The sequence below is a fragment of the Cyprinus carpio genome, chromosome A24 (assembly GCF_018340385.1).
Source record: "Cyprinus carpio isolate SPL01 chromosome A24, ASM1834038v1, whole genome shotgun sequence".
Lineage (NCBI taxonomy): Eukaryota > Metazoa > Chordata > Actinopteri > Cypriniformes > Cyprinidae > Cyprinus > Cyprinus carpio.
In genome coordinates this window covers 8,320,726-8,343,555 of record NC_056595.1, presented here as the reverse complement: position 1 = coordinate 8,343,555, position 22,830 = coordinate 8,320,726, and the positions used below count along the sequence as shown (strand labels likewise).

Here is a 22,830-nt window from a genome sequence, read left to right as displayed (position 1 = left end):
TACAAGACCAAACGCAGCACGTCTCAACACAGTAAACAAACAAGCATTTCCTAGCAATGACAACTGCGCTAAACACTAATGAGACAAGAAATAAATACACTTACGATCTGCTTTTAACTTCCGCTGATTTAACTGCTTCTCTCAAAGGGTATTTCATGACAAAGTCCTAAGCAAGCGCATTAACACACTTTAAAATTTATCACAACAAAAATCAAAGCAAAAGCACGACACTGACAACGTATGCGATAGAGTACGAGACCAAACGCATATAGTTATGGCTACATAGTCATGTACTTGTCTACTAACAATGATGTACTGCATAATGATATGGCATGTCACCAAGAGAAGAACAGTCAGTTTTGCTAACAAGATTAAGACAAAGATATAATAACTTGAAGTAACTTCTACAATATATAATAAAGATGCTGTAAACAGTGTGATGATGTATGTGTTTGATGTCAGATACTCGTGTGAGAGGATGGCTCCTACTGGATTCCTACACACCAACATTCTTGCTGACCATCACCTACCTCCTAACTATCTGCCTGGGAACAAAATATATGAGAAACAGACCAGCATACTCACTGAAACATGTTTTACTGCTGTACAACTTCTCTCTTACTATGTTGTCTTTATACATGCTGGTTGAGGTAAGTGAACATACAGTATGTTTACATGTATGTTTGTGTCTCATAGTAGCAAAGTATGTGCCTATCTTTTGGTGTCTGCTGTTCTTACCTAATGCTGTGTTTCATATGTTTGGTAGCTGATATCATCAGTCTGGTCTGCAGGTTATCGTCTTCAATGTCAGGGTCTGCATGAAGCTGGTGAAGGAGATATCAGGGTAAGAAAAACAGCACTTCCCATTATTTCTTTAAATATATCTATCTATACTTGTAGCGTTAATAATATTTAAGGCATATGTCAAAAAACAACAATAATAGAGATCACACTCTGTGTAAATAAGTAATTGTTATATTATGCTGTTACATTTAACTTGTACTGAAAAATGTCACATTTTACATGGATAGGTAGCAAAAGTGCTGTGGTGGTACTATTCCTCCAAGCTGGTTGAATTCCTGGACACCATCTTCATTGTGCTGAGGAAGAAAAACAACCAGATCAGTTTCCTACATGTGTATCATCATGCATCTATGTTTAACATCTGGTGGTGTGTCCTCAATTGGATACCTTGTGGACAGAGTAAGTGAACATGAAGGAAAAAGTTACATAAAGTTTTAAGAGACAGTATTGATATTTCAGAACAGAATCAGTATTGTTTTAAAATATTTAAAAAATGAGGTTAGCTTTTGCTTTATGTTTAAACAATAGTCAGCATAAAATAATAATGCATATGATGTAACATCAATAGTGTAGATTAAGATTACTACATGCTATATACTTTTTCAAATAATGAAATTTTTTTGTCATATACATTATATATTTTTTTTCTCTAGAATAGTATTGAAAGAAATGTTAAGACATTACCTGTTTATAAGACAAGATGTCCCATTTTAGTGTCTTGTCAATATCAGTATTTGTTTGGTACCCATGCATAACTCAAAAAGTCCTGTAATACCAAATTTTTTTGGTACAAAAACGTGTTTCGTTACCCCAAAAATATTACTAACTATACATATATATAGCTTATCTTTCAGCTCAAACTGTATAATGCAACATCTTTGTTCTAGGTTTCTTTGGGCCAACGCTAAACAGTTTCATCCATATTCTCATGTATTCTTACTATGGTTTGTCAACCATTCCATCCATGCACAAATATCTGTGGTGGAAACGCTACCTCACACAGGCTCAGCTGGTCAGTGTGCAACCTTTCTATCCAATCACATTTTCATGCTAATTTATATTTTGTTCTGTTATTTTCATTGTATTCCATGTGTTAGATGATTGTCTCCCAATAATGTTCTCTTCTTTGTCTCAGGTTCAGTTTTTATTAACTATAACACACACAGTAAGTGCATGGGTCGTTCCTTGTGGTTTCCCTCTGGGCTGTCTGAAATTTCAAACCTTCTACATGTGCACACTTGTCACCCTGTTTGTCAACTTCTACATGCAGGTACTATTCAGAACTTCTACTAATTAAAAAAAGACCTATTCTTTAGTAAATATAAAGAGAAAAAGGTTCGGCAGGTCTGGCCCTCAAGGTCCAATGTCCTGGAGAGTTTAGCTCTAACCCTTAGGCCGGTTTTAACACTGCATATGTCTGCGGCGCATTAAGCGGGATTTATACATTCACTTGGCTCTGCTTTGCGAACCGCCACTGACTGCGTGCACACATCCACAAATTCAGAAGGCATGAGGTATTCTTTGAAACGACAGGGGGCATTCAAACAAAATCATCCTTTAAATCAGCAGGAATAACAGAGAAGTAGGAATTTTCCGGAATTACGTCAGATCATTCAAGATGGTGTCCCGCAAGCAGTTGACCTATCAATCGGGACAGGATGCGTTCAATAAAGACAATAAACACTGCTTTTTCCTGCAGCGAAAATGAAGCCCTTAACACAACGATCATGTTGCCATTTTTATTTGAAAGTTTTGCTTTTAATGTAAAACATAATTACAGTGCAGTGTGACAAATAGGTTTGCATACTTGAGCTAAAGAAAGAGGTTTGTACAGTAAGTGTGTGCATGAGAAAGAGAGAGATAGTGAGAGAGATCAGGATTCAGGAAGACTTGTATCTGGCTTATTCAGTACTCAAATTTGTTACTTGTAACAAAAAGAAAGTAAAATACACATTTCACTAAGAAACTTGTGTTTCTGAATAAATAAAGTAGTATCTCATAAAATCATGAGTGTGTCAGAAGCTATAGCTTACACATGAATAAAAAAGTCACAAACATGACACTTGTAAATTAAATAATTTTATATATGCAGATTTATTCATTAATGTGTAAGGGTTTTTTTTTTTTTTTTTTAAGAATTATGAGTTCTAAAAGATCAGAATTTTTACAACTCTTTTGCCTTAGACCATCTACAAATGTTAAATCTTAAAACAATATTTTAAGGTTACCACTGCATCTTTCTGGGAAAAAAAAATGTGATTGATATATAGTTGATTTATTTCAAAGCTTTCAATGTACTGTCATTATAAAAGAACTTCATTGTTTATTTAATTCTAACAAATAAGTGTGACGAGTGGGGCGAGGCCGAGAGCCGTGGGAACGGGTCGAGGCCGGTGGAGTGATTGGAGATAAGCGACACCTGCGCCACTCACCGGTCTCAAGTCCCATGGAGGAGATCCGGAAGGATAAAAGAGTTAAGACAGAGAAGGACGAGAGAGGACCAGGCCTGGGGTTTATTTTGGGTTTTGGTTTATGTTTGTGCGCAGCAGTCGTCCGTGAGGGGCTGTCGCGCTGTTTTTTGTTTATTTTGTTATTAAAGTTTTATTTGAATGTTCGCCGGTTCCCGCCTCCTTCTTCCTGTGCCTATGAAGGTTTTTATATTGTTACACTGGTGCCGAAACCCAGGAAGAAGGAGGGACACGCTGCCGAAGATCCCTTGCCGCTGGGGTGCCATCGAGCATGACGGAGCAGTCAGCCGTCGTGGACGCTCGAGGCGGTGGGCTGGAGTGAGTTGCCGGGGGGACGGACGAGCTTGCTACCGGCCGCCCGAGATGTGGAGGGACGGCTACCATCCGGGAGGGAGTGGAGGAGTCGCCGCCACTCGCCTGGGGCCGGAGTCTGCTGCCATCCGCCAGAATGGGGAGGAGCAGGGAACGGGGGACTCCTGCCGGCTGCCCGAAACCAGAGGAGCCGCCGCTGTCCACCGGGCGGCGGAGGAGTGTCGTGCCATCCACCGAGGGCTACCCACTGCTGCCGCCAGGCACCGCGGAGGAGTTCACCCAGCTGGTGGAGGGCCGAGCGGCAGTATGTCTGGGAACGGGAACAATTTTTTTTCTCCCCTCTCTCGTCTCTGTTGCTCCTCATCCTTCCAGCTCCTTTTCACTTGCCTCGTCTGTCTGTCCTTACCCCCAGGTACCCGCGGCCACGGTTATTGGTCCCCGGTAGAGCGCAGTCTCAAAGGGTACCCCCGGGGCTGCAAGGGGCGATGGGGGTATGTGACGAGTGGGGCGGGGCCGAGAGCCGTGGGGAAATGGGTCGAGGCCGGTGGAGTGATTGGAGATGAGCGATACCTGCGCCACTCACCGGTCTCGAGTCCCACGGAGGAGATCCGGAAGAATAAAAGAGGAGTTACGACAGACAAGGACGAGAGAGGACCAGGCCTGGGGTTTATTTGGGGTTTTGGTTTTTGTTTGTGCACTGTAGTCATCCGTGAGGGGCTGTCACGATGTTTTGTGTTTATTTTGTTATTAAAGTTTTATTTGAATGTTCGTCAGTGAAAGTTTTTGTTATAAACTAAATAAAAATAATTTGTTTATAATTTCTGCACAGGAGAGACTTGGTGTCGGTATCGGCATCGGCTATAGGCCAAAATTAGTTGAATAATATCAGCATATCGGATATTGCCAAAAATCCAATATCGTACATCCCTAATACATAACACAACAAAATACAAATGATAATTTTAAACCTTATATTTACCTAATTGTCTGATGTAAGAGAGTCACCTATTTCAAGGAATCACTCACTCTCAAGTAGAACCACAAATTTTTCATTCTCCTGTTTGAACTTTAACTCTCCAACTACCACTGGTTCCTTGGCAGCATGTCCTATTTGATGATGACATTATGACATTAACTTTAAGATTGTGTCGAGGTACATGCCACTTCTGACATGTGGAAATATTCAGGAGATACTCTCTTTTCCAACAACTCCAGAACTGCTTGATTAATATTGGACTCTGTGCCACCTTTTTGTAGCATACATGTCTTCCTTCAGAAATTTCCCAGGAGGAGGAAGAGCGATCTTAAATTTCATTAAAATAAGATGGTTTGGTGTTAAGGGTTCCAGAAACTTGGGGTCATTTATTCCATTTACAGTTAATGGTCGACTGTTAACAATAGCAATCGCTTCATAAAACATTGTTCTTGGAGAAGAGTCATCAAGTCTACCTGGACACTGAGAAAGCATGGAATTCAGCACATTTCGCACAGTTCTGATTTGACGTTCCCAGACACCACCCGAGTGACTAGCTGAAGCAGGATTAAAAATGATCTCACACTGATTTTCAGTAAGAAATGCCTCCAATGTCTTGACACCACATTCTTTAAGAGTGTCTCTGAGTTAATTTCAAGCTCCTTAGAAATTTGTGCCACAGTCACAGTAAAGTTGACGAACTCCACGAAGGCTTATGAAACATCTTATAGCATTCATGAACATTGACAGATATTTTGACAGATCTTCCAACATTTTGATATGGACAGCTCGAGAGGAAAGGCAAGTAAAAAGAAGACCATGGGCCCTATCACACACCTGGCACAATGCGGCGCAAGGCACAGCTCAAGTGTTTTATCTACTTCATGTCATAATGGATAGTCATTGCATGTTTCAAAATAAGTCTACCTATTTTCCTCACGCATGAGCAGATCCATTTGCTCTCTGGGGATGCGTTCAGTCTGTGTGGGTTAAAATTCTGCTATTTAAATAGCGAGCACAATTCCCTCTTAAAGGGAATGGGAGATGAGAGCGCCAGGAGCGCCAACCATTTTTTCCTGTCGTTGTACTAGCAAAAGTGGATTCGGAAATGCCCTAAGTGCACCTGCGCCGTGCGCTTAGATAATTTAAATAGGGCCCCAAATCTTTTATACTGCTTTCGACCCTCTTTATAATAAATGAATAAAAAAGCTGCAGGATACTCAGACTTATACGTTTCTGCTATATATTTAAGACCAAAGTCTGTCAATCCAGGAGATGAAGCAGTGCCAAAAAGGTGCACAGTCATTCTTTATTCTTGAGGTTCTCCTTCCAAATCTCCACTCTCCCACCATAAGAATCTCAAATAGTTTCTTTCATCAGGATGAATGTGGAACTGATGGAACATCTTTTCAATATTGCATATCACAGCAACAGCTTCCTTCCTAAACATGCCAAGTACTCCTACCAAAGAACTGATCAAATCTGGACTACTGAGAAGAGTGTCATTAGGAGAAATGCCACAAAATTTTGCAGAGCAATCAAATACGTCTCGGTTACGTATGGTAACCCTCGTTCCCTGAAGGTTTGATAGACCAATCTACTTCGAGTGTAAACTAAACGAGCCAATGCACATTGGCATGCAATTATTAAATCCAGCTGCCGCTGATCACAGTGTGAGTATAATAAGGCAGTAGGTCCAATGCATACCAGGTTTTCGCTGAGGAGCCGAGCCATAGACCCGGCAGCTCAGCGGTGGTACAGCAACCATGGCGACGGGACGTGACGTCTCCGTTCCCTCCTTCAGGGAACGAGGGTTACCTTACGTAACCAAGATGTTCCCTTTCAGTCAGTCACTCTTGACGTCACGTCGGTGACCGAATAATTGGGATCCCTACCAAAGTGCCATGGGTGCTGCCCTTTCCAGTGCCCTGTGTGAGCCGCCTGCGCCCCTATTAGGACAAGTAGTTCCACTCACCATTGTCAAAGCACTACTTCACTGGGTGAGACTGGATAACACTGGGAAAACGTACCCATTCCGCTTGGAACAGGGACGCTGCTGAAGCCCCATCCTTCCCGAAGGAGTTTTCGGAAGCAAATACACATATAGCATCTGTTTAGCATCTGTGTATATGGAGAAATTTGAGGTGATTCAAACCCTCTTGGGAAGGCAGAAGTCTGCCGGGGAAACACGGGCTCTAAGGCTATACCATGGACTATACGCATACGAGTACCGATTAGGTCTCAATATGGAACCCAGCCTTCCACGGTTCTCACGGATTCATCATGAAGGCCTGGAGCCGGACGTTCCGCCGTGTCCAGCTGCCTAGGGTGATGGAGGATCTCAACAGGGTCTACAGTACGGACACTCTGCAGCAGTTTTAGCAAGCCGACACTAACCGGGGCCTCTCCGTGGCACTACCCATTTGAGGTAAGGACACAGGAGGATACCGGCTCTACACGAAGACTATAGAACCTAGCGAATGCATTAGGGGTCACCCAGCCTGCAGCTCCACAAATATCTGTCAGCGAGGCACCACGAGCCAGCGCCCAGGAGGATGCAACACTTCTAGTTGAGTGAGCTCACAAACTGAATGGGCAGGGCACACCCTGTGCCTGATAAGCCAGGGTTATGGCATCCACAATCCAGTGGGCCATCCTCTGCTTAGAGAAGCAATTCCTCTTCTGTCTGCCTCTGTAACAGACAAAGAGATGGTCTGAGGTCCTGAAGCTTTGTGTCTGGTCTACGTAGCATCTCAATGCTCGGACGGGACAGAACAAAGTCAGGGCTGGGTCTGCCTCCTCCAGGGGCAGCGCTTGTTCACCACTTGGTCTTTGAAGTGTGTAGTGGGAACCTAGGGCACATAGCCGGGCCGGGGCCACAGGATTACCTGGGAGTCAGCCGGCCGAAACTCTAGGCACGAATCGTCGACCGAAAATGCGTGCAGGTCCCCTACCCTCTTGATGGAGGCCAGTGCAAGCAGGAGCAGAGTTTTCAATGAAAGAAAGTTTAGTTCAGCTGAATGCAAAAGCTCGAATGGGCCCTGCTGTAGTGATTTTAGTACTAGAGTCAGGTCCCAAGAGGGTATAGAGGGGGGCCAGGAAGGATTTAACCTTCCTGGCCCCCCTCTATACCCTCTTGAGTCATTGTTGCCTTTTGATATACTTGTAGAGAATGCAATGACTCTACCTGAAGGTTCAGCTGGTGTCAGGGACCTGGCAAGCCTGGTCCCAGCCAATCCACAATGCTCACTTTCCCCTGAATACTAATCACCCTCACCTGTTCACAATCAACGACCTCATCAAGGCACTATAAAGCACTCACCCGAAGATCAGTTCACTGTCAAGCCTCCAACAGGAACAGACCTCATGTTTCCGTCCTCAGCCTGCCCTTCAGCCGAAGAAGCTCCTTGACGTAACGTATACGTACTTTTGAGAACTCACCTCTGTGTCCCTTTGCTACTGTCTCCAGGATTCCTGATAAACCTTTGTTCCCTGATTCCCCTTCGATCTCTGGTGTCTCGAATGTGCTGGGCAAGTGCGCTGTACCGATCTGATCCTATACCAAAGTAAAGGATTAGAGCATTAGTCAACCAGGATTGTGTGGCATTGACCTTTCGTCTCCGAACATACTTACCTGAACCTCACCGCTCACGGAGTGATCGTCACAGAATCTGCACCTGATATCTCCTGCTATATTCACCCTGCACTAGTATTGTGAACAATAAACTTGGTGTTGAATTCACTCACCTCTGCCTCATGTGCCTATCCTGACAGCTGGGGTTTAATATCAGCTTCTCTCCATCCAGACAGAGTTACATTAACTGCTCTCACAATTACTGTAGGCCTTCACTCGAGCTGGGGCCACTTTAACTTCTTTATCTACTTGCAGCATCTGCAGCCTTGTCCTTTATTCCTCTAGTCTTAGATGCATCTCTGTTTCTTTTTGTTTTATCTCTGCTAACATTCTTGCCTCATTCATCTTCCAGTCATTCTCAGAAGTCAGAAGTCAGAATGAGCTTTATTGCCAAGTATGTTTGCACATACAAGGAATTTGTTTTAGTGTCATGAGCTTCCAGTACACAGAGACAACAACAACAACACAGAGATAATAAAAATAAGATGTGAATAAAATACACATACATAAATACAACTAAACCACTAAAAAAAATTATAAAATGTATTTACAGGTATGATATTGATTAAATGGAATAGGAATAGAATAACAATAAAATTAAAAATAAAAATATAAATTGTAGTGATGTACTAGGATGTAGGGTGATAAATAAGTATAAGGTTATTGCACATACTTTTACTGCACAATGGGAGAACATTTAACTGTTCGTGAGGTAGATTGCCTGGAGAAAGAAACTGTTCCTGTGCCTTGCTGTCCTGGTATTCAATGCACCATTGACCAGATGGCAAAAGTTCAAAAAGGAGATGGCTTGGATGTGAGGGATCCAGAGTGATTTTCTGAGCCCTTTTCCTCACTCTGGATGTATACAGCTCTTGGAGGGTCGGCAGTTGAGCACCAATAATCCTTTCAGCAGTCTGAACCATTCTCTGTAGTCTTCTGATGTCTGATTGTGTAGCTGAACCAAACCAGATAGTTATTGAAGTGCACAGGACAGACTCAATGATAGCTGAGTAGAACTGTTTCAGCAGCTCCTGTGGATGGTTGAATTTCCTCAATTGGCAAAGGAAGTACAACCTTTGTTGGGCCTTTTTCACAGTAGATGTGAGTGACCCACTTCAGGTCCTGAGAGATGGTGGTTCCCAGGAATCTGAATGACTCCACTGCAGCCACAGTGCTGTCCATGATGGTGAGTGGGGGAGTGCATGGTGGGTTTCTCCTGAAGTCCAATACCATCAGTGATGTCCTTCAGATAAGCCAACACAAGCCTCTAAAATGTCTTTATGACTACAGACATTAGAGCCACAGGTCTATAGTCATTAATTCCTGTTATCTTGGGTTTCTTTGGGACGGGGATGATGGTGGAGGGTCTGAAGCAGGAAGGGACTTCGCACAGCTCCAGTGATTTGTTGAAGATCTGTTAGAAGATGAGGGCCAAGGGGATTCTGGTTTTCCGCGTGGAGTAGGGTGGAAGTTAGGAGCTCTGCCGAGATAAAACACTAATATAGTAATCTGAGCCCACAAATGTTGATAAAGCAAGGGTCAAATATAATATAAGTATCTTAACAACAAGACTTCTGCTATGAAGAGAAAATAACGGAAGGGAAAAGCAAAACATATTCAAAAAACGTTAAGTCCCTTCACAATCATAGGTCCAAATATAGTGGATAAAGTAACGGCATCCACACAAGAAACCACATCGGAGAATTCAATCTCATTACAGACATTGAGAGAGGAATTGCAAGTATCCAGGGAAGAGGTGCTGGTGCAGCTAAAGATTGCGACATCGTTTAATGATATCAAAGCAAACATTTCCTCCCTGCGCGAAGAAACGAAAGCGGACATTCATGCTATACATGACGAGCTAGCCGTTGAGCTAGCACGTCTCCGATTGACACAAGCAGAGACGGTCAGTAATGTCGAGGAAATGGGAAACACACTTAGCAAAACGATGGACAGGGTAACAGCTTTGGAACAATCACATCAAGTGATCGCGAAAGAATGCAAGAAACTACAGGATAAATGCCTGGATCTAGAAAACCGAAGCAGAAGGCAAAACCTCCATCTGGTGGGCATTAAAGAAGGGGCGGAAGGTGGGAACATTACCAGATTCCTAACAGAATTCTTTCCTGAGGTGCTTGGTGCAGAGATCTTTGATTCACCAGTAATGATAGACAGCTTGCATCGCACTCTAGCTCTAAGACCGGCAGCTGGAGAGACACCCCGCGCCATACTCGTTCGCCTGCATTACTATACGGACAACTTTAAGATTCTGGATCTCGGCAAGGCGAAAGGCAGTCTCATGTACAAGGGAGCCCAGGTACATATCTTTCCACAAATGAGTCCGGAAGTCACCAAATTGCGTGCAGCTTTCAACCCGGTGAAGAGAAAACTCTGTGAAACCAACATCGGGTACAGCCTGTTCTACCGAGCCAGACTCGCTATCACAGTGGATGGTGTTAGACACTCCTTTGACTCTCTGTGAGCTGCTGAAGAATTCTTCAATCAGAAGATTACTACAACGAGCTGACTTATGTGCAAGTAGCTTGAATGGACACTTTTGTCCGTAACTGACACACACACACACCACATAGTCACGTAATATTTTAATAAGATTTTTTTTCTTCTCTCTCTTTTTATTATGATATAGTTAATATATCTTTACATAACGAGAAAGGAATACACGATTATCTAGCAGGAGCTTGGAATTTATGTTAAACTGATGGATGACAGGGGGTGGGATGGGTAAATGTTAATGTTGAAGAGTTTGGAGTTTATATGTGGTTAAGTGTTTTATATATATATATTCTTTTTCTTTTTTCCTTTTCTCTTCTCTATGTGGATGTGGAGATGTTTACATATTTATTCTATCCTCTATTAATATAGAATGTTGTAAGAAGTATAACGGGATCTTTAAAGATGCTTGAAGACAATAATGTGCAATTTGTCACATGGAATTGTAAAGGCCTGAACGGTGCTGTGAAAAGAGGTAATATACTGGCTCATCTTAGGAAGCTGGGAACAGATGTTGCCTTTCTACAAGAGACACATCTTAAAAATCATGCACACAAACAGTTATATAAAAATTGGGTTGGCCACGTGTTTCACTCAAAATTTAATTGCAAGTCATGTGGAACGGCCATCACAATCAATAAAAGTATTCCCTTTATTACTTCTGATGTAATATCGGACCCAAATGGTAGATATATTATTGTAACCGGGAAACTTTATAATACCCCTGGCAAACATCTATGCTCCCAACTCCGATGATGAGAAATTTGTAAGCTCAGTTTTAGCAATCCTACCCAATCTTCACAGCTACAACCTAATTTTAGCAGGAGATTTTAATCTGGCAATGGAAACAGTATTGGACAGATCATCAAGCAGACAACAGTCTATATCTAAATCAGCCAAACTAATCCAGAATTAAAATCAGCAAATATAATTGAAGTTTGGAGATATTTAAACCCAACTGAACAATCAGAAGATAACCTGTCAATAATACATTTTAATAGTCGAAGCATGTACACTAATTTTGAGGCTATCAAAGATTACTTGGAACATTTCTCTCATCCATTTAGCATTATTGCAATTACTGAAACCTGGTTTAACGATGATAAAGGTATTGATTTCTGTCTTGATGGCTATGAATTAAGATATATAAATAGAATAAACAAAATAGGAGGGGGGGTTGCTTTGTACCTTCATAAATCTGTTAAATTTAATGTTTCAACTGATATGACCATAGCTGTGGATGGTTTATTTGAATGCATAACAGTGGAAATTCATAATGATAAAAAAGACAAATATCTTCATGAGTTGTGTATACCGGGCACCTGGTTCAAGCATTGAATCTTTCAATGAGTGGATGGGTAAACTGTTTTCTACTGTGAACCAAAAGAACATATTTATCTGTGGTGACTTTAACATTGATTTGTTAAATCCAACCAAACTAAAAAAAAACGTTGATGACTTCACTGACACAATGTATAGCTTGTCTATGTACCCAACTATAACGAAACCGAGCAGAATAACGTCACATAGTGCCACAATCATTGACAACATTTTTACAAATATTATGGGAAATCAAATCATCAGTGGCTTATTTATATGTGATATCACTGACCACTTACCTGTTTTTGCGTTGTATGACTGTAATCTCAAGAAAACGAAAGATACTATGATAAAAATCTCTAAACGAAAAATTACTGAGGACATGATTAGTGCCCTAAACAATTGTTTGGCGCTCCAGGATTGGACTTCAGTCTACAGAGAACCTAATGTGGACAGTGCTTATTGTAATTTTTTAGATATCTTCACTTCCTTGTATAATAAACTCTGCCCTGTGAAAGAATATTTTATACAGGAAAAACATAAGAAAAGCCTCTGGATTACGAAAGGAATAATTAATGCCTGTAAAAAGAAAAACAATCTATATAAAGTGTTTATTAAAGGAAAAACAAAAGAAGCTGAATTAAGATATAAGAAGTACAAAAATAAATTAACTGACATTATAAGAACAAGCAAACGGGTATATTATCAAAAAAAAATTATATGAACATAAAAACAATATACAAGGAACTTGGGATGTTTTGAATAGCCTAATCAAACAAGGATCATCAAAGTTGACATATCCTGATCACTTTATTGATGAAAATGGTGAAGATTATAATATGAGTAATGTAGTAAATAAATTCAATAATTTTTTTGTAAATGTTGGCCCTAAATTGGCCGCTGATATTCCAGACAGTGGAGTCGCAAAATTAACTATTGAACGAAATTCTTTGTCATTCTTCCTATCAGCTACAAATGAACAGGAAGTGACAAATATTGTGTGGAAATGTAAAAGTAAGTCCTCCACTGACTGTCATGGCATCAGTATGACATTGATTAAAAAAGTTATACTGAATATTGTAAAACCCTTAACTTATATTTGTAACTTGTCATTCCAGACTGGCTGCTTTCCAAGCAAAATGAAAATCGCTAAAGTAATTCCACTTTTCAAAAATGATAATAAACACACTTTTACTAATTACAGACCAATCTCTCTTTTGCCTCAATTCTCAAAGATTTTAGAGAAACTCTTCAATTCTCGACTTGAAAAGTTTCTCGAGAAACATCATGCAATTAATGATGGGCAGTATGGCTTTAGGTCCAAAAGAACTACCTCAATGGCAATAAATGAAGCTATTGAAGAAGTCACTAATGCACTGGAGCAAAAGAAGTATGCAGTTGGTATCTTTATTGATCTAAAAAAAGCCTTTGACACTATTAATCACTCAATTCTATTAAAAAAGATGGGAAGATATGGAATTAGGGGGCTGGCTGGATATTGGTTAAAAAGTTATTTAACAGGGAGGTCACAGTTTGTTAAAATGGGTCAGTATTTATCAGATACTCTTGGCATTGTTTGTGGTGTCCCCCAGGGGTCTGTATTAGGGCCAAAACTGTTCAATGTGTATATAAATGATATGTTTAATACATCCAAAGTACTGAAATTCATACTATTTGCAGACGACACAAATATATTTTACAGTAGTGATGATTATAATGAGCTCGTAAATACAGTAAACAGGGAACTAAAGATAATAAAAAAGTGGATGGACACAAATAAATTATCCTTGAATATAAATAAAACTAAGGTAATGATGTTCGGTAATTGCAACAAAATATCTGAACAGAAAATAAGTATTGATGGTATCCAAATTGAAATTGTGAGTGAGATTAAATTTTTGGGAGTAATAATTGACAGTAAATTGTCATGGAAACCCCATGTCAGATACATAAAAACAAAAATCTCAAAAAGCCTCTCAATTATAAATAAAGCAAAACTATACCTTGATGAAAATGCACTCCGTACTTTATACTGCACCCTGGTACTACCATACCTTACTTTTTGTGTTGAAGTGTGGGGAAATACTTACCAGAACACAATAAATCCTTTGATTATATTGCAGAAAAGAGCTCTGAGGATCATTCACAAGGTTGGTTTTCTAGAACATACTCATAATCTGTTTACGCAGTCAAAGTTGCTAAAATTTGATGATCTTGTAAAATATAATACATCAATAGTCTTATATAAAGCATTTAGCAAAATTATTACCTCCTAACTTACAGCGTTTTTTTAAAACTCCAGTGCGAGCTCATAACTTGAGAGGCTTTGGACATTTTTCATTACCGAGGGCCCAAACCACTCGTAAATATTATTGTGTGTCTGTATGTGGAGTGAAACTCTGGAACAAACTGGACTTGCAACAAAAGCAATGCCAAACTATTCATCAATTTAAACTGTTATATAAACATTGGGTCTGGTTAAAATACAGAGATGAGGGTATTTAATTTAAATTGCTGTTGTATTCTGTCTCATAGTGTGAACATGTGCTCAGTGTTTCCTTACCATCGTTGGTATATTGTCCATTACAGTTGTTGGCATTGTTTATTTCTGTTACATTGTAGTTAAATTGATGTTGTACTCTGGCTCATAGTGTTAATATGTGCTCAGTGTTTTCTTACCATCGCTGGTATATTGTCCATTACCATCGTTGGTATATTGTCCATTACCATCGTTGGTATATTGTCCATTACTATCGTTGGGTTATTGTCTATTACCATTGTTGGCATTGTTTATTCCATTACACTGTTGGTATAACTGTTGTTATAAATATTATTTGTTACTTGTGGTAACGCCACCATGATATAACATTTGTAAATAATCCGTGAGCAAAATAACGATGAAGCTTAGTTATTAATTACTAAATGGGGTGGGATTAAATAAGTTGTCTTCTTCCCACTCCCTTTCAGGCAGAATTCGATCGTCATATTGAATACTGTATACTGTATATTCTATTTTTTTTCTTTTTTTTCCCTTTTTCTTTAACTATATTTGTCTGCCTTGTACTTTTTGTGCCATTGCCTGGAATAAATGAATTAAAAAAAAAAAAAAAAAAAAAAAAAAAAACTACTAAAAAATATTCTTTCTTTTCGCAACTGCACAATTCCTATTCTAGGATTGACTATTTTTTCTTACTAAATAACTTTCGTCAGTAAAGTATATTGACTATAAAGCCATTGTTTTATCAGATCATGCCCCATTAAAATTACAACTAACCTTCCCCAACAGATACACTTCCAGAACCTGGCAAATGGATAATAGTTTATTATCTTATGAAACGCATGCCGAGTTTATAAGATCCCAAATAGAATTTTATATGCAAATCAACAAAACCCCAGAGGTATCTAAAAGTATATTATGGGAAGCTTTGAAAGCTTATTTACATGGTCAAATTATCTCTTTTTGAGCACATAAGACAAAGATTAAAAAAGATAAAAGACAAAAAATTAATAGAACAAATTTCAGAAATAGATCACCAATATGCAGAATCTCCTATTGCCGAACTTCTAACAAAAAGGATAACGCCGCAAACAGAATTTAATCTTCTAGCATCAGAAGAGACTGTTAAATTAATAAATCGTTCTAGACATAAATATTATGAATATGGTGATAAAATAGGAAAGTATTTGGCTCATCAGATAACAGTATCTGAGACATCAAAATTAATAATGGAGATTCGCACGGGTTCTGGTTGTATAACAAAGGATGTAATCAAGTTAACTTCAACTTTTTATATTAAATTATATTCAACTGAATCAGCAAAATAAGCCAAATTCATGGATGACTTCTTTGCTAATTTGGATATCCCTTCTATTAATACAATTATAAAAAAAAGACCTCTAACACTAGCTTCCTCTATTTTTTTCTATTCTATCTGTTTTCTTTTTATTTATTATACTATTTAAAAACCCTTGCTACGTGTACTGCATTTAAGCTAACAGAGACTTGTTATAGCACTTATATATCATTGCTCTTTTGTTGTTTTTGATTGCTTCCATTGTCCTCATTTGTAAGTCTCTTTGGATAAAAGCGTCTACTAAATGACTAAATGTAAATGTATTCATGAAAGAGCTAAAAAGCTATTAGAGGAATCTATTACTCTGTAAGAGGTTGGGATTGCAATACAGAGAGTTTACAATCTTCAAAGGCACCTGGTCCAGATGGGTATACGACAGAATTTTACAAGTTCCTTGCTGACATCACCCCTCTTCTTCTAGATGTTTTTAATGAATCATTAGAGAGGTGTCTTTTTCCAGCCACGTTTTACCAAGCGTCAATTTCTTTACTACATAAAAAAGATAAGGAACCACTTGATCCAGCATCATGTAGTCCAGTGAGTTTACTAAATGTTGACAATAAAATATTAGCTAAAATAATGGCAATTAGATTAGAAAACATACTTCCAAAAATAATACATGAAGATCAGACAGGTTTCATCAAAAATAGACAAATGTGTTTTTTTTTTTTTTTTTTTTTTTTTTTCTTCAGTGTATACCAATACATATTAAGAGTTTTTTCCATAGTCTTGATAAAATTATTTCAGAATTTATTTGGGATAGAAAGATACCTAGAATAAGAAAGGCATTTTACAGAGACCCAGATCAAAAGGAGGAATGGGACTTCCAAACTTTCAGATTTATTACTGGGCGAGTAATATAAGAATGATGGCCTACTGGTTACAAAAACAACCCCAATTATGGGTAAGCATAGAAAGTGCATGCTGTTGTCCATCCTTACTTTCTGCTCTATTGTTTTCACCTTTACCCACTATATGCCCTTATCCATTAGACAATCCAGTAGTATCACATACACTCAAGATTTGGTCCCAGGTCCGAAAATTTTTTGGCTGGCAAGCTGGCAAGCTGGTTCCCTTCAAAGTCCCATCATAAAAAATCACTCGTTTGCTCCATCTTTTAAAAATACAGCATTTGATGATTGGGTTGAAAAAGGAATGTATAGCTTTATAGATATATTTATTGATGAAGTGTTTCCATCATTTAAACAGCTACAAACATACCTCAATCACATTTTTTTTAATATTTGCTGCTACGAAACTATGAAAAATAATTAATTATACCCCAACTCTCCAAATCAAACCATAATGGAAATGTTACTTTTGCGTGATCCTCACAATAAAATAAGTATTTCATATATATATGAAGCACTATTCCAGTTGACAAGCACATCAGCTCTAGAACACTTAAAGTCCTCCTGGGCGGAAGACTTGGAAGTTGAAATTACAGAGGAGCAATGGGAGGCAGCCCTTAAACAGATTCATGGCTCATCAGTGTGTGCAAGACACAGACTCATACAGTTTAAAGTAAGACATTGTTTACACTGGTTTAAGCAAAAGTTTAGTAAGATATTCCCAAATGTAGACCCTTCATGTGACCGTTGTGGACACTTCATCAATAAATATATCTATAAAGCTAAAGCTATACATTCCTTTTCAACCCAATCATCAAATGTTGTATTTTTAAAAGATGGAGCAAACGAGTGATTTTTTTATGATGGGGCTTTGAATCACTGGCCCATATGTTTTGGAGCTGCCCAAAATTATCATCCTACTGGAGAAGTATTTTTCTGACATTGTAAAGAATATTACAAAGGCCAATTGATCTAGATCCCCTGATGGTGGTTTCAGGGCTGAACAAAATAAGATTTTATATGTTTGTCTACTAGCACGAAGATTAATATTGTTAAACTGGAAACAGAAAGCTGCCCCCAAATATATAAATCTGATGAGGGATATAATCAGAGAAAATCAGATTCTCCTTAAAAAATAAAGAGGAAAGGTTTTCTGAGATATGGCAACCTTTTATAAATTACTTTGGTGATATTGATTATACAGGAACTGGTTGAATTGATCCATTGAGATAAATGGTTAACTGAGCTAAGAAGAGGATTGAATTCATACCTGAGGTGGTTATTGGACTAATGCCTCCACTTTTGTTTTATACATATTGTATACTGTTGTTTTCTCCGCATATATATTTTTTAATTTTTTAATTTAATTTAATTTTATTTTATTTTATTTTATTTTATTTTATTTTATATATATATCTAGTTATCTAATCACATATTTATTTATTGTTCTGTAATTATATGTTGGATAGTTATATGTGAGATGTGAGTGAATATGTGTTGGTTTGTATGTGCTGAATGGTTTTGATATGTTTAAGAAAAAATCTTATAAATAAAGTATTTAAAAAAAAGAAGATGGGGTCCAGCTGGTCAGCACAGGTTATTCAGACATGCTGGTGTCACACCTTCTGGGCTTGGTGCCTTTCTTCTTTAGTTCTTTCTGAAGAACTGGCACACATCATCTTCACTGATCTGAAGCGCAGGAGTGGGGAGAGGGGGGTTGCAGGAGGTGTTAATGGTTGTGTGGAAAGATGTTCAGAATGGGTGTAGGGTGTTATACTGGGAGTTTCAAATCTACAGTAATACTCATTCAGGTCTTCAGCAAGTTGTTGACTGGCCTCAGTGCAGGGGGATGGTGTCTTGTAGTTGATGATGTCTTTCAGGCCTTTCCATACGGATGCAGGGTCGTTGGCAGAAAACTGGTGTTCTAGTTTTTTAGCATAGTTCCTCTTGGCCACTCTAATCTCCTTATTCAGCATGTTTCTGGCCTGATTGTACAAGACTCTGTCTCCCCTTCTGTAGGTGTCCTCTTTGGCTTGACGAAGTTGCCTGAGTTTTGCTGTAAACCATGGCTTATCATTGTTGAATGTTAAATGAGTCCTGGTCTGGGATACACATCTTCACAGAAACTGATGTATGATATTACAGATTCCGTGAGCCATAGGCTGAAATCCCATGGGGGAAAGGACCCCCCCCCCCCCCCATCTGAGGGTTGTCTACATGGATGCTGTTGCAGTTTCGAGCACAAACAGCCTGAAGTTGTTTAATTTGGCACGGTCTCCCTGCTACACTAATAGTAGTAAGGCTTTCCTCTGTGTATACATATCCTTAGAAGTATAATTTTAGCTGTATTATTTGTCAAAAATTGCTGTTTTTTTTTCTTTTCTTTTTACGCCCCTGCCGTGAGCTCATCCAGATTGTTGGCAGCAGCTTCAAAAACACTCCAATCAGAGCAGTCGAAACAGGCTTGTAATGCCCGTTCTGTTTCATTGGTCCATCTCTGTACAGCCTTTACTACAGGTTTAGCAGATTTAAGTTTTTGCCTGTAAGTTGGTATAAGATTAATCAGGCAGTGATCAGAGAGTCCTACAGCTGCTCTGGGGAAGGAGCGATATGCATCCTTTATTGTGGAGTAACAATGGTCCAGTATATTACAGTCTCTGGTGGGACATGTAACATGCTGTTTGTTTTCTGACAGCTGACAGGAGAGATTTGCTTTATTAAAGTCCCTGAGAATGATTAAAACAGAGTCTGGGTGTTGTTGCTCTGTGTCTGTGATCTGATCAGTGAGTTTCTGTAAAGCCAGGCTCACGTGCACTTGCGATGGAATGTAAACACTCATGAGAATGAACGAGTGAAACTCCCGTGGCGAGTAGAACGCTTACAGTTAATTAAGAGTGCTTCTAGTTCGGAACAGCACATCTTCTTTAACACTGTTACATCTGTACACCACCATTCGTTATTGTTGAAACATGTCCCGCTGCCACAGAATTTCCTTCTTGATTCTGTGTCATGTTCCACTCTGAACAGCTGGAAGTTTGCCAGATTTAACACGTTGTCCGGCGTGGCGTCATTCAGACAGGTTTCTGTGAAACACAGAGCAGAGTGTGAAAAATCCTTTTGTCCTGGAGAGTAGAAGAAGTTCATCCGTTTAGTTGGGTAGAGAGCAGAGATTCGCCAAATGGATGTTAGGCAGTGCCATTCTGAAGCCGCGCTGTTGGAGCTTCACGAGTGCGCCGGCTCGCTTCCCATGCTTGTGCGTCCTAAAGCGTTCCATCAGCGCCGCTGCTCCACCAACTACTATTTTCAGCAAAACATCCAAATAGATGAAATCCGGTTAAAATTGTGTGGTGTGTACTGCCGAATGTTCAGCAGTTCATCCATGGTAAAACTAATCGTGTTTAAGAAACAAAAACACAGGAAAAACTAACAAAAACAGTACAAAAACTGGAGAGCCAAACACTGAGGCAGCTGTCTGTGGTGCAAACTTGGACAGAAGTTTGGATTCTCGATCTTAAGTAATCAGGCTTTTTCATTATGAATTTCTTGTACAGCCTTTGCTTGCTGAACTTTGGCTGTGTCACACCCCTGGACTCATAATGTTGTGTTTTCCCTGCATGTGTTCCATTCCCCATGTTCTGTGTGACCCAGTTTCTGTCCCTCCTTGACTGATTAGTTCCCAGGTGTGTCTGATTAGTTCCCAGGTGTGTCTCCTTAGTCCCTCATTAGCCTGTCTTTAAAACCCATGTCCTTTCAGTCTGTGTTTGTCGGGTCTACAAGTCAGTACGTGTGTCTTCCTCCTGTGTTCCATGTTGGATTTACCCCTGTGTTGGATTAATAAAGACTTTCTCGATTATTCTCGACTCTGTGTTCCTTCCGGCACAGTAGCGTGACAGAAGACCCGACCAAAAAAGTTTAAATTGCGTGTCTCCCCTCCGCTTGTTTTCCAGTTTTCTTCAGTCCTTTTTTTCCGTAGTGTTGTGTCCATGGATCCCCTCCTTCGCCCTGAATTCCTCCTCCTCCTGCTGGAGCAGGAAGGATGTTCTCTCGAGGACCATACGAGACAGTTCCTACTGCTAGCTAACATCACCAGTTACCCGGATGACGCACTCTGCGCTATAACGAAGATGGTCCTCGGGAGGAATTCGCCGCATTTGTGGAGTGGACTCTGACGAGAAACGGGTCACATCTCACCATCTGCCCAATGGAGGATCTCACCAGGTCCACTCCAGCCCCAGAGCTAGCTCCAGTGCCTGTTCCTAGAAAGTGTCCTCCAGTGCCAGTTCCTAGAAAGTGTCCTCCAGTGCCAGTTCCTAGAAAGTGTCCTCCAGTGCCTGTTCCTAGAAAGTGTCCTCCAGTGCTTGTTCCTAGAAAGTGTCCTTCAGTGCCTGTTCCTAGAAAATGTCCTCCAGTGCCTGTTCCTAGAAAGTGTCCTCCAGTGCCTGTTCCTAGAAAGTGTCCTTCAGTGCCTGTTCCTAGAAAATGTCCTCCAGTGCCTGTTCCTAGAAAGTGTCCTCCAGTGCCTGTTCCTAGAAAGTGTCCTCCAGTGTCAGCTCCTAGAATGTGCCCTCCTGTGTCTGCTCCTCAAAAATGCCTGCCCTCCCACCTGCTCCTGCCTCCTGCACCACTGTCTTCTGACAGCCCCTCTGCTCGCACTCAGCCCACCATCATTGCGGTGGGAGCTCTGCGGGACTGCCATCCTCCAGTGTCGCTGTGCTCTGAGTCTCCCTCACCTCCGCCTCCTGCCTCTGAGGCCTGGACTACGCCTCGGCCCGTTGACACGTCGGCTCCACCATGGCTCCTAGCTCCCTCCTCTCCACCGTGGCTCAGCAGTCCACAAGTTCCGCCTGATTCCCTCATCCCTCCGGCTCCGCCTTGGTCTGGCATCGACCATCCTGCGCCTCGGTACTCCACTCCTCTGGCATCGCCTCATCCCTCTAGCTCAATCAGGCTCCGTGAGGCTCCTTCATCCCCTCAGCTCCACCTCAGTCCTCTGTCGCTCTGGCTCCACCGCGGCCTCCCGGATCCACATCACTGCGTCGGTCGCCGGCGCCATCAGTTCTCCCTAGGACCTCCGGATCCTCCCCGCAACCCAACCTCCTACCAACCCCCCACCCACGCCTCCCTCTGTTGTTATCTGCTCCGCCGCCATTGGTCGGCCCCCTGGAGTCGGCAGCCATTCCTTCTCCATGGCTCCTCCCACCGTCGGCTCCACCTTGGGCCGTCGTTATGGCTGTGGCCTGGGTTCTGCCGGGCTCCTCCTGCTCCAGGTCCCTCCTGTCTCCTCCCTGGCTCCTTCCTCCATGGTCTCTGTCTGCTGGCCCCCTCCTGGAGGTCCGTCCTCCACCAGAACCTCCTCCCAAGTTCCCACCCACGCCTCCCTCTGTTTTTTCTACGGTGCAAGGTCACACCTTCCGGGAGGGGGGAGTAATGTCACACCCCTGGACTCATAATGTTGTGTTTTCCCTGCATGTGTTCCATTCCCCATGTTCTGTGTGACCCAGTTTCTGTCCCTCCTTGACTGATTAGTTCCCAGGTGTGTCTGATCAGTTCCCAGATGTGTCTCCTTAGTCCCTCGTCTTTAAAACCCATGTCCTTTCACTCAGTGTCTGTTAGGTCTAAAAGTCAGTACGTGTGTCTTCCTCCTGTGTTCCATGTTGGATTTACCCCTGTGTTGGATTAATAAAGACTCTCTCGATTATTCTCGACTTTGTGTTCCTTCTGGCACAGTAGCGTGACAGGCTGTGAGTTCTACTTCTGCGTCGGCTCTCTTACTGGAAGCTCTGGAGGAGGTCTTTGATGTGGTTGATATGCTTTCTAAAGTCTGTGATGATTCTGAGATGATAGACTTGGCTGTATTGTTGCAGTCAAAAACAGATACATACTAATCTTTATTTAATATCTGACTTTCTCTTTCACAATTTCTTTCTTATGGAACTCATCAACAATTTCTATTCATTTGCTCACCAAATTACTAATTTCTGCAGTCAGTAAAAAAGCTGAAAACTAGAACCATTTTCCAGAGTTTGTCTACCTGTTAACTCTGGAACAAACATGGACTACTCTTGCTCTATTTCCTGTCACTTATATCCTATATGTGTATTGC

At 40.7% G+C, this 22,830-nt stretch overlaps 1 protein-coding gene across 1 annotated transcript in view; it reads left to right on the top strand.

Moving 5' to 3' along the window:
* Nucleotides 1-436: 436 nt before the first annotated feature.
* LOC109049010 (elongation of very long chain fatty acids protein 2-like) overlaps nt 437-22,830 on the top strand; it is a 47,509-nt gene continuing 25,115 nt past the window's right edge. The window contains exons 1-5 of the mRNA XM_042714143.1: nt 437-650; nt 767-844; nt 1,032-1,203; nt 1,692-1,816; nt 1,940-2,074. Coding sequence (XP_042570077.1) covers nt 447-650; nt 767-844; nt 1,032-1,203; nt 1,692-1,816; nt 1,940-2,074 — 714 coding nt within the window. The 5' untranslated portion in view covers nt 437-446. The remainder of the gene's footprint in view (nt 651-766; nt 845-1,031; nt 1,204-1,691; nt 1,817-1,939; nt 2,075-22,830) is intronic.